At 38.7% G+C, this 12895-nt stretch overlaps 1 protein-coding gene and 1 long non-coding RNA gene across 7 annotated transcripts; both read left to right on the top strand.

Moving 5' to 3' along the window:
• Positions 1-6990: 6990 nt before the first annotated feature.
• yif1b (Yip1 interacting factor homolog B (S. cerevisiae)) lies at positions 6991-12811 on the top strand. Of its 6 annotated transcripts, none has more exons than XM_034548863.1 (8): positions 6991-7123; positions 8344-8440; positions 8777-8906; positions 9046-9150; positions 9440-9576; positions 10486-10641; positions 10846-10939; positions 11507-12811. In XM_034548863.1, the coding sequence occupies exons 1-8, from the start codon at positions 7102-7104 to the stop codon at positions 11660-11662; spliced, it is 897 nt and encodes a 298-aa protein (XP_034404754.1). In that variant the 5' UTR covers positions 6991-7101; the 3' UTR covers positions 11663-12811. The 6 variants fall into 6 exon arrangements, with proteins under 6 accessions (XP_034404754.1, XP_034404753.1, XP_034404752.1 ...); XM_034548862.1 differs by having other exon boundaries at positions 8344-8446; XM_034548861.1 differs by having other exon boundaries at positions 6991-7138.
• On the top strand, positions 7157-8124 carry LOC117741674. The gene is made up of 2 exons (XR_004610759.1): positions 7157-7360; positions 8021-8124. It is a non-coding gene; the product is annotated as an uncharacterized LOC117741674 (long non-coding RNA).
• Positions 12812-12895: the final 84 nt, after the last annotated feature.

The raw sequence follows: 12895 nt of genomic DNA, 5'->3' as shown, positions 1-12895 counted from the left end.
CATCACATACAGACATATGATTGTTTTGGGAAGTCTGACCTAATGCAACTCAAAGGTGCATTCCATGTAATCAAAATGCCCCTGGTTTGTTTCTGTCTGACCTTTAATAAGACTGTTTACATAATGACTAAGCCCTCTAGTGGCCATAGAACTTATGACTGGAGCAAAGGAAATGAGGTCCAAGTAAGAATAAGTTGGATGGCTCAACAAAACATGGGACTTCCACACAGGAGTTGAGCCAACAACAAAGGCCGGAAAGAGACTGCTCACATGTACAGAGAATATGATAAATCACTTTTATTTTTTCAACACAATGTACTACCTGATTATAAAGGCATCTAGTCCAGTTAACCAATAATGTTTTCTGGGTGTCATGTAGTACAATGTAATATAAATGATGTATGCTGTGTGAGAGAGAGATTATCCTATCCTTGAATAATAAATCTAGAGAAAAATGTATCATTGCATTTGAGATAATATTAAACTGCCAAGTAACCAAGGTATTCAGCTATGATATAATGTTTCTAGAGACAATGTTATTATATAGGAACATACTAATCCTTGAGGGGAAGCCTGGGTTGACAATTGACTAATTTACATAACAAAAGTGCAGTTGTTTCCACGGACATACATGTATGACGTGTGAGTATGTGTCTCATCTGACATGCCATCCACGTTGAATGAATAAAGCATTATTACAGTTTATACTCTGTGTGCCATGAGTGACTCATCTGCCTGTATGCTTTATGTTTAGCAGAGTCACAACCTCTGCTTATTACCAAAGGCTATCGCAACTCTCTCTGCTGAAGAACACTGTAAAGAGGCTTTCACATTTCCCACATGAAGGCACCTTATGCATAGTTAAAAATATAAACATCCCTCCACCACCTTGGATGACTCCTGTATTTGTACTGCAAAATTACCCAGACAGTACATCAAAACTACTTAGCACCTCTGCAATACAAGAGAAGCAGACACAGGGGGACAAGAGGCCGTGGAAAATAATTAGTCCGAAAAAGTGTTGTTGCTGCTGTGTGCGGACTATTTTAGCTGCTTCTGCACTCCAGTTGTTTTTAATGGGCCTGAAATGCAGACTTCCTGACAATAGTGTAATTTTGCTGATAACAGTACTGTGTTTGAAAGTATGTATGTAAAGTATATTCAAGCAGCATGGCCTGAGTTTGTAGGTGTTAGTAAATGATGGTTCTTTCAGCTCTTCGGATCTCCTGTAAGTGTCAAAGAGATGCCCCCCTGACGTACCTGATTAACTCTTTGGCAGATGGTAATCTGACCTCACTCTCCATCACACACACTTTGATAGACACGACTTAATTAAGTTCAATCAAACATTCACTCCCAGAAAAAAAGAGGTATAGGAGATAGAGAGAAAGAGTCTTGTCTCCAGCACAAGGTCAGCCACTGGTCCCTGCTCCATGTCTTGCTCAAGGACATGACATCAGTGATTGACACCATCTGTATGATGATTGACATAACACACAAACTTATTAGATGTTTTCATAAAGCCCTCTGACATGTATTGATATTCCCTTCCAGGTCTTAGACGGAGTCTTTTAAATGTAGTGAACTTTAAGAGTGTGTTCTCAATATGCTGACTTTGTACTGCTGCTGCATGAAAACACAGCTTAGGTCCATGATGCATTTCAGTGACGCTCAAGCCTTTCAGCTGCAAAGAAAATTGCCATCTTTTTTTAATTTCTGGGAGACAACGTTTTGTGCATGTTTCTTTCGTAAGAGCATTGAGACGTTGACTGTAGAGTGTGCAGAGACAGTGAGCATAGGGTGATTAAGGACCACACATTGAGCACACCTGATTAAGTATCTGAGAACAGATGGCTATCAGATGAGGCTTTCCATCAAAGTCCTTCAGTTGGACAGGGTTCACGTCTGGAGTTAACAGGCTCAGTGGCAACATTCAGTGGCGTAAAGGGGAATGCTGCTCCATCCAGGAACCAGAAAATGGGACTATTTTGTGTGAGAGATTATTAAACAGAATATACAGAGATATTTCATCACATCTGCACAGGGTCCCCTGCAGGAAATGGGTTAATTTTTCTGCACAAGAGGACTGCTGCATGTGTCGGGCTTTAAAGCCATGGCCTATGTTCCTGTTTGTTATTAACATGTCTAATGATGCACTTCAGTGTCAAAACATTTTGATATAGGAAAGCTCAAGCTTTTAGTCTAGAAAAATGACTCAAATATCACATAATTAATAATCTAGAATAATATGTGTACATATATATATATGCATGGATGTATGTATATGAATGTATGTATATATATATATATATATATATATATATATATATATATATATATATATATATATGCATGTACATATGATTGTATTGTGGTCAATTTAATTATAATAATAATCTCTTCTTTGCTCACCAAAGCATTAACCATATTGTTTTCTAAGAAGAAAGGAAAAACATCCTCTTGCGAATCAAACAACAAAGTAACACTGATTCAATGCAGTAAAAATAGGACTTGCATTTGATAATTACAGTAATTACTTTCAAAACATATCCATAGGCTGGACTGCACTATACTTAAAGGGACCTTGGTTAAAACATAAAGCCCTCAGGCTGGATAAAGCTCAACATCACAGGTCAACGGAGAGACAGAGAAATGGGGACACAAATGTTTTTCCACGATATAGAGCAAGAGAGTGGTTGAAACTGCTGCAGTGACTGTCATAGAAAGAAACAAGCACAGAAAGGATTCATTTGAACTATGAAGTATAGACTTATTTTCATATAGAGGACAATGACACTTTCATTTATACGAAGAACTTCATATGAGTTCTGACATACAAAATTAATAAAATGTGTATAATAAGAATTTAAAATTAAGAAGCCCCTTAATTGCTGTTGTTTTTCTTCTTTAATTTTACTTTTCTTTTACACTTGCAGACAAATCATAAAAAATGTGTCAAGGCAAATAGAAACCTCATAAATATAGTTATCTTTGTTCAAGTTAAAAATGTTAATTCAACATAAGAAGATGCAAAACACATGTTTAGAAGAAGTTTTTCCTTTTGTGGCTGATAAAAAGACAGACCCTGTAGCATCTGTGTCTTCTCTTGTATTCACTCCAATACATAATGTTTTATTGGACATGACCTGAGTGATTGAATTATTCATTGTTACTGTGTCAGTAGGCACAAAAATATATGATATCGATAGTCACAAATGTAACACTAGATTTACCATTACGCAGTGTTATGCCTCAAGATGCAGTTAACATCTGTGTCCATCCATAATGTCATTAAGTCCTAATTTCATCCTTTTACACATGTGTGTGTACATTGTCATTATTAGCATATCCATTATTGAGTTATGGAAAACTGTAAAACTGTTTTGTGATCATAGTGATCTTTGACCATAAAATTCTAAAAGGTTCAAGCTTGAGTCAAGTGGATGTTTGTGTCAAATTTGAAATTCCCTCAAAAGCGTTCCTGAGATATCACTCTCGCGAGAACAGTACGGACTCGAGGTCACAGTGACTATAACCTTTGACCTCTAAATTCTAATGATAGAAACAAAGCCAACGCAGTAAACCATTACAGTACACAAGCTCAGTAACATATCAGGTCTACTTTCCTTTGCTGAGCTTGGTTTGATGGTTTACTTACAGAAAAACTATAATGACCGGCCTCCAAAAAATCTAATTAGTACTATAATCTAGTACAGTACATCTTCTCAGTAAAAACAAAAAACACACTTGGATTTTATTGCCTCGAAAGTCTTAGAAGGAGGAACGTAAATAACGAGATAAATATATTTCCACTTCCTTACCTGTGCTGCCATTAGTGATAACTCCATTAAACCTGGATCGATGGTTGCTAGCCTCTGTGTGTAAAAGTAAGACTTTTACAGGAAGGAGAAGAGGAAAAGATGAGAGTACGGAGAAGGTCTTTAAAACGGCACTGCTGTGCTTCACTGGATGAGTGTGGTTGTGGATATGCTACATAATGACATGATGAATGGTTTTCATGCTTCATGGAAGAGTATATTCACTCTGCATTTCGCTCTCTCTTTTTCTCTCCCCCCTCTCTCTCTCTGTATGGATGTATGTTTTGGAGAAGCGGTAAACTTGAGCATTAAGCGTGCCAGAAAACCCCTGAAGAATTATTGATGCTCTTTTGACACTGGTACCTCCGTACATCTTCCTACTTTCTTTTAAATTAACTTTGTAATCCTTGAATAATTCATCTCCATCTGGAAATGTACATGAACATTATCTTAGTGTCAGTGTTAGCTTCTCCATCGTTGTCTCTCAGTGCAAGGTGAGGCAAGTTTATTTGTATTGCACATTTCAACAACAAGGCAATTCAAAGTGCTTCACATAAAACCATTAAAAGCATCAAAACACAATGCAAAAGAAAACAAGATTTTAAAACAAGTAAGAACATTCATTAAAACATTAAAGACAGTCAAAAAGCAAGAAATAGAATAAAAGTTGCAGTGCGGTTAGAGAAATAAAATGCAGTAGTGAGATGCAGAAATGTATTGATATCCTTGAATCTTGTTCAATTAAAGCCAACAGCCACCAGAAAAGTCTTCAATCTGGTCTATACAAGTTCTTGAAGGTATAATGGCATTATTGTGATTATTAGATAATTTGCTATTTCACTATATTTTGAATGTAGGCGTTATAATCACAATCTGTTTTCACAGCTGAACAGATGTCAGCAAACGCATCTAACTACTTCTACTTAGCCTTCATTATCCATCTGGCTCTTGTGAATCTCTCTGTATGAATGGGTATGTGGTGGGTGAGGGGATCCTTATATAGGTTTAAATTAAAGTGTGAAGTAAGTATCTTAAAATATTAAAATGAAGATGTGTTGTTTGGGGACTGAACTAAAGTATTTTGCGATATTACAATTTATTTTCATTTCCGACCGAATTTGAAATGCACATTGAACTGTCTCAGATCCGGTACTTTGCTTGAAGTGCATTTTCTTGTTGTTATAAATAGCATCAGAACATTTGAGGAATTTAAAAAAATATATATATTTATATACACGCACACACCACATTAAAATGCATGCAAAATGCAGTATTGCTCAGATGCAGCCAGGCACAAATACATTTCTCTTTTCTTTTTTTTGCTTGCCTGTGCTTGAATTGAGCACTCTGGGTTGCTGAATGTAATTTCCAAAGACAGATCCACCCCGAGCACAAGTCACAGCAAACCAAGCTGTTAACTGTAAGCCTCTATTGTTGACCTCCTCTGTGGCCTTTGGAACAATTACTACCGCATGAGAAAACCCCTTGACATAGTCCCTATCGTGGCCTCAGTGCGTGTGTGTGTGTGTGTGTGTGTGTGTTACAAGTGAGACAGAAATTGACTGTACATTTGTGTGCCCTCTTCGAGAGTGTAAGGATGTGCATGTGAGGCTCCTTTATTGTCCATTTGTGGAGAGATGGCCACATTTACCTGAGGGCCAGTGAGTCCAGCTGTCAGCAGAGGGAGACACAAAGTGATTTTAACAAAAGAGAAACATGAGAAATGAGGACAGTTATTATTATTTTTATTTTTTTTTCTCACTATTCCCCCACCGTTTTTACATGAGCAGTTGGTACAGTTGTGTGTGTGTGTGTGTGTGTGTGTGTGTGTGTGTGTGTATGATACAGGAGCTTTTTATTTTTTTTTTACAAAAAATAAGTTTTATGTCATAGCCACAAAGACACTTAAGAAAAATACTGACTCTTAATCATCCCTCCTCCCCCAAAAGGCTTCACACACAGAGAGACGCAAACACATAGTAACGGATGTCTAACTCTCAAAACCTCCTAATTTTCCTTCTTTCACCGTGCACAAATGTGGTTTGGGGATGCATGCACGCACACATGTACACGCATGCACAGGTCAGTGACAGGGTGTCAATGTTCACTGGTTGCATGCATAGTGTTTTTTTCTTCTTTGTTGGAAATAGGTTTAGTGTGGTTGAAGTTGACTACTGACGTAACAAAAAATGTCAACATGTATTTTTAGTGTAGCAAAGTAAACAAACCGGGTCTCCAGGATGAGAGATATGTCAATGTTAAACATGTAAATCCAATATTCTCTAATTTCTTAGCTCTGGTTTGGTCTTCACCAATTTTTCAAGGGAAATACCTCGATCTTTAGCATTAAATTTTCATTTTGCGCAGGTACAGAGAATTTTATTAGAGCATATTCACTGAAAACATGAGTGGTGACAATGAACCAAAACATTTAAGTTGGCTGTAAAAGAACAACAATGAAAGCTAAAATGCTCCATCGAGCTGAAATAAGGAAAATGCAGTCGGGTGATGATTATCTGTAGGTTTGTTATACGAGTGACCCCTAACAGTCTTTTATTCCATCCTTCATAAAGATGATTGATTATTGCAGCTTAAGTTGCCTATATCAGACCTCAAAGTAAACCTAATATACCTGCAGGCACTTGATTACTAGTTTTAAAGAGCAGACAGTACATGTAGCTGTATCAGTTCTTTGGTCTGTGTCATCTTCAGCACGCAGGGCATGTAAATGCAGTTTTACTGTAAAGTGCATGTATTTCCCAGAGATTTTACTGCTGCTGGTGCCAAGACTCCCACAACAGCCCCAACAACTCCACCCACCATTCCCTTGAATATACCATTCTTGTAGAGACTTTAACTCATCTTGCAGCTGTTCCCCTTAAAATATTGCTCTCAATTCTTCTTCTTCTTCTTTGTGTTTTTTAAATGTCTTCAGTGGTTGTAGTCAGTGTTTTAATGGCAATAATACAAACACAGTATAAACTTTCATATATGCGTTAACATTTTCAGTTGGATGTTTGTGTCATTCTCAGTTTTTTTAAAGTATAATCATGTGGAGTACAATATGAAATATAATACATGGTCAAATGTAACCTATTCGATACAGTAGAGGGCGATATTCACCTTCCACATTGGTTCCTAATGACAAGTAAAAAGAAGAAGAAAGCGTTTACTTCCGTGTAAAATGCATGGATGACTCGCTCCAGCTCAACTCTCCGGTGTAGCTTGCTCGCTAGCAGCAAGAGGAGTCGGTAAACTGACTGCTCCCGTCCCGTTTGTCCAAATGGATTATACACCAACTCAAAGTGGGTTCAGACAGCGTAAGTTACGTACGTGACTTCATCTCTAAAATCAGCCTTTAATATAAGCTGTCAGCTGCATATGCACATTATGTTCTTACTAACTAGCTAGCTTTCTGGAATCCGACGTCAAACTGCTGATGATGATGTTGATGATGGGTTCTGCCGGTTGAGGCTAACGGCTAGCTAGATACCGTTGTACCGTTGTACAACTTATAAAAGCACAGACACTAAACATTACACGTAGGTTCACCACAGTTTAATCGTGGGTATTGCGGAAGACATTATTAGCTAAATAAATTGAATAGCTTGCCCACAAACGAGTAATTAACTAGTTAGCTATTTAGCTAAGGTTATGTTACACAAGCTAGCCTGGCTAACGGTAACTTAACTCGTAGTCTGTAGCGTTACAGGTCATGTGTGTCCCTTCTGTGTGGAGGGCACTGTGGGATCATGTATTGTGTTTACAGACTATTTGATGCATGTTAGCCAACGTTAGCTAGGTCGACTAATCGACCTAGCTAACTAAAATGTGTTTAGGTTAGACTTTGGGGCTTGTGTTTATTGTTGACTCGGATCCACAAGCAGGACTGTATGCCGAGTTTAAGGGTTATTAATGAGTCTATAGCCAAAACGCATTTGATTTAACGTTTAATCGAGTCCTCAAAAAGAGTACCTGTGCATCACCACATGTAAACAAGCCTCCCCAAAGCACACCAGACCAATGTTAACTGTTAACTAAATGTTCTGTGTACCTGTAGGTTGTGTGTCATATCGGCCATTTATTATTTGCCATTAGGGTTGACAGGGAAAGGAGGTTGAAACTGAAACAGTTTGTGGCTTTTTCGAGGTGATGTAATCTGCTCTTGTGATAAGTGTGTAATGAGGTTACTACTTCCTCAGGGAATGGATATAACGAGCTCTTTCTCCTGCATGAACCATTCACACTGGTTGGGTGAATAGTTCTAAGATAATTTGTCATTTGTACACACTGAATTTGAATATCACTTCAACAACAAAAAAGGGTGAGGATACGTTTGGATAAGTCTCCTCTTCACACAAACTGATGTATGCTGGTTACTCGGGTTTCCTATAATTGTGGCTGCCTTGCATTTGCTTGCTTTCCAATGTTTTTGCCACCCCTAAAATTGTAAGTGATTTGAGAGGTTCAGATCTTCTCCTTTATTTGACACATCTCTTTCTCTCGCCACTCTCTTTTCATCCAGAGCCTAATATGCGTCTAAGGAATAGCTCCGTGGACGGTGTAGAAGGCAGCCAGCTGTTTGAGGATATGAGTGGGGCTGCACATGGTCTACAGACAGGGTACAGGTTGGAGCAAGGCTGAAGTTAGTTAGGCTGGATAGGAACTGTTCTGAATATGTAGTCTGATTGCACTTTGTTGCTATGTTTCTGCACTATATTACAGCAAGGAAAAAAAAATCAGGCTCTTTGTCAATCAATCAGATCACTGTCATTTTGAGTCTATGGGGAGATAAAAATAACATAACTACGTTAATTTACTTTCTGTTAATTTAGCTTTACAGTCTTTTGTATCGTCCCCTCACAATAGATTTGACCATATTGCATGTATTTTTTTTTTTTAGCTGACATGAATCATTTACTTTAAATCGTTCCATTTTCTTGTGGTTATGTTGGCAGTAACCAACAGGCCGGGCCTCAACCAGCAGGATTTTCTGGCCAGTCCATCCTGTCGGATCCCATGTCTAACCTGGCCATGGCATATGGCAGCTCACTGGCATCCCAGGGAAGGGAAATGGTGGACAAGAATGTAAGTCATTAATATGTAATAATATTGCTAACCAGAAATGATGCAAAAGGGCCTTCTCTGGCCTTAAAAGCCTGTTAATACATCAGGTCAAGGCAAAAGCAGGCTGAATAATGCATGCTCGTATGCTTACTTGTTTCAGCTGGACAGGTTCATCCCAATTTCTAAGCTGAAGTATTACTTTGCTGTGGATACAATGTACGTTGGGAAGAAGCTGGGCCTTCTAGTTTTCCCTTACATGCACGAGGTAAGTCTGTTGACACCTGCTTAATATAAATGATTCTGTATTATGTTACTTTGCACCAGTAGAGGTAATGGTGTGTATGTGAGGCTTTCCTTAAACAGTATTCTCCGGGTTGAGACAAAATACCTATTTCTAGTTCTGCCTGTTGTAGTTTAATTTAAATAACAAATTAAATAATCCAGACTATAGTTACAGGAATCTATGATACAATACCACATGTTTTCTGCCCGAAGATTAGTCAGTAAGGATATATTTAGCAAGTTGTAAGTGTGTGATCATGTGTGTGTTGTAGAACTGGGAGGTGAGCTACCAGCAGGACACTCCTGTGGCTCCACGCTTTGATGTGAACGCTCCTGATCTCTATATTCCCGCCATGGGCTTCATCACATACGTCCTGGTGGCTGGACTGGCCCTCGGCACACAGAACAGGTACAGATGATGCACACATCCATGTTCTTAGTGTAGCGCCCCATTGCCACGTGGTTCAAACACCATAAAGGCAAGTACACGCAAGAGGCAGCGTTCTCACGAAAATATCACTTTTTATTGGGACAGTATAACTATTTGGTTTAACCAGTGACAGCTGGTTTGGCGGGTAAGGAGAAGTTCAGACGGTGGGCCATGATAGGTACCACAAACTACATAAGAATGAGCAAAAGACCAAGGCAGCGTCCCACTAATGGCTGTCCAGCCACCCCACTTGGATTCCCCCCAAGCTACGATTGGGTGCACTGCTCAGGAAGCTCTCTGAAAACTGCCATCCCCAAACACACGCCGCCCCCTCCGTACAGGATGCCTCCCAGACACTGAACTCCTGACACCCGTATGACGCCCAACCACCGTATATGACGCCCACCACGCAACGTCTCGGCTTATTACATGAGAGAAAGTGGGCGGATTCTTGGCACACTCGCTCATGACGGTGAAGGGCTAGTGCACCCCATTACCGGTCCGGCGGACCCAGTCAGTTCCACTTGTTAAAAGATGCTAATTTAATCTAATATGCTTTATGATCTCTTTAAAAAAAAAAAACAGCTAGGATACAATATTTCTTGGTTGTTTGTTGATTTAATGTGAATTCTAGGGATTTCCACTCATGGCGTTCTTAGTTTCTTTGTTATCTTCATTTTATGGATAGCACTTCAACATCTGTATATGTATGTATATGTATGTGTGTATATATATATATATATATATATATATATATATATATATATATATATATACACACATACACACACACACACAGAGATAATGATGTCCCACCTCACATTGATAACACACTACTAGAGTCTTCTATATCATTCTGAAGAGACTATTATTTTGTGCACTCTTCAGGTTTTCTCCTGAGCTGCTGGGAGTTCAGGCCAGCTCAGCATTGGTGTGGCTGATCATGGAAGTCCTGGCGGTCCTGCTGTCTCTCTACCTTGTGACCGTTAACACTGACCTCACGACCATTGACCTCCTGGCCTTTTCCGGTTATAAATATGTTGGGTATGCACAGCATCTTTCTAGGTTAACTTTTTCTTCACCAACTCACCCTCTGCTGCCTCTCACCTCCTCTTAATAGTTGCATTTCTTTATTTTGCTCTGTTTATTCTTTTCTAATTGCACATTTTCCCTTGAACACGAAGGTTCTGTGGATATTAAACCTAACCTGTGAATGTTAACGTGTCTCTCTTCTCTCTGTTTCCTCAGGATGATCGTAGGGGTAGTAGCAGGCCTGTTGTTTGGGAGGCCAGCGTACTATCTCTCTCTACTGTGGTGCTGTGCCGCCATCTTTTTTTTTATGGTGAGTAGCAAAATCTACTAACTCTTGAGAGTTTAGATTTTATGATCTTACTCGACACATTTCCATTTACAAATAATTAAGGACAAACGTATTATATTAGATGCCTTTGCACTGCATATAATTATATACTCTTTATTCTGGAAAGGATATTTTGTTCCTGGCATCCTAGACATTTCTCCTTCAATCTCACCTTTACTTCCACTCACCTTTGCTCTCCAAAAGCTTCCCTGTACATATACAGAGAACTGATGTCAATCTAACCAACGACCTGAATGTTTTTACTTTACCAGGTACACCTGTACAACCTAATGCAATTCAATGAAACACGCCTGCAACTATTTTAATTTTTTTAATTGAAAAATCATGCTGACATTTTTGGAAATGTGTAAATTCAAAACCAGCTAATTAATTAATTAACTAACCAACAATCTGAACATTGTTGCCCACACAAAGATGAACGTTATGGCAAAGCTGTTGCATTCGACTGCATGTCACAAGTCACGTGGGAGGCTCAGCTGACATATATGCTGGTCGGTTAACAAATATTATATTTTTGTCTCCTCTCAGATCAGAACCCTGCGTCTGAAGCTGTTATCTGAAGCGGCGGCAGAGGGGAGACTGGTGAGAGGAACCAGAAACCAGCTGAGGATGTACCTCACCATGTCTATAGCAGCAGCACAGCCCATCTTCATGTACTGGCTCACCTACCACCTCATCAGATAAACCCCACACACTCATTGTGTAGATGAACTTGGCTGTCCGAAGGTTACGAAGGCCATCGTAACCTCCTTAAAAACTCAACACAGACACACACACATCAAAGAAGCTGGACTTGGATGAAACGTATAACAACCACAGTTGTCTGGAAAATATCCCACCACTTCCCAGACATTGAGATGTACTTACACTCACAAGACTCACACCATGTATGCATGGAGCAAAACACATGCTACAAGACGATTAGGAGAGGAAGTGAGGCACTACTGCCTTTCTTTCTCACAGCACAGCCCTGAGACATTAGTATTGCCTTTTTTTGTATGTAATGTCTTCCATGTGTAAAAAATGTAAGTGGCTTTAAGTTGGTTTTCTATACTTTGTAATTATTTGTTAATTATGTTTTTTAGTAATATTTAAGTATGTTTGTGTATAGAAAACTTATTACAGATGTTGCTCTGGTCTGATATTTCATGTGATCTTTCTGAGCCGACTAAAGAAAGGACTCTAACCTTATACAAACCGTCCATTTAATGATGAGAAATAAGTCAAATCCAGGTTTAAAAGAGGCTCTGCTTCGATTTTTGACAAATTGTTTACTTCATGGCTGAGAGAAACACTTGTTCTGTCATTATTGAAACTTGAAACAAGGGTCATCAAACTGGTGAGTCAGTGTGGTCGAAGTAACCCCTCAGTTTTATCTGTTTCATTGTTTTGTATGTGCTTTGATACATGTAAGAGCTTTGCTGCCTGACAATTCTTGAATAGAAACAAACGGTTTGTAAGCCACGACATGAGGATGTAGACCTCACGATTAAATGTCGAGTTAACTTTGATAACCTTTTTAAAAAAAACAAGTACATTTAGTGCTTTTCATATTGAAAGTTGTACAAAAAGGGGGGGGGGGGATGGTTAGTTCTGAGAAAATTGTTTAGTCTCTTTGAGACACTTGAAATATGACAAATATTTTCTTGTGCTTTAATGTGCTTGTTATTCATTGAATGTCACAGCTTTTTTTATGTTGCCAATGTCAGCTCGAACCCAGGTAGGAATCCATTTATTTAAATTAATTCTGGAAGCTATTCAAAATTCAGGATTTTAGCATTTTTCCACAGAATATATAATTATGAGGTGCCAATAAAACTTTTTTCCAATTCATTTGACAGAGTGCTCATTTAAATAGAATTGCTGAAACTGCAGCATCTCGTTACAAATTACTTATTCGATGTACGTGTAGCAAGT

This window comes from Cyclopterus lumpus, chromosome 13 (genome assembly GCF_009769545.1).
Source record: "Cyclopterus lumpus isolate fCycLum1 chromosome 13, fCycLum1.pri, whole genome shotgun sequence".
NCBI classification, from domain to species: Eukaryota; Metazoa; Chordata; class Actinopteri; order Perciformes; family Cyclopteridae; genus Cyclopterus; species Cyclopterus lumpus.
Note: the sequence above shows the minus strand (reverse complement) of the source record. Positions and strands in the feature narration are given on the sequence as shown.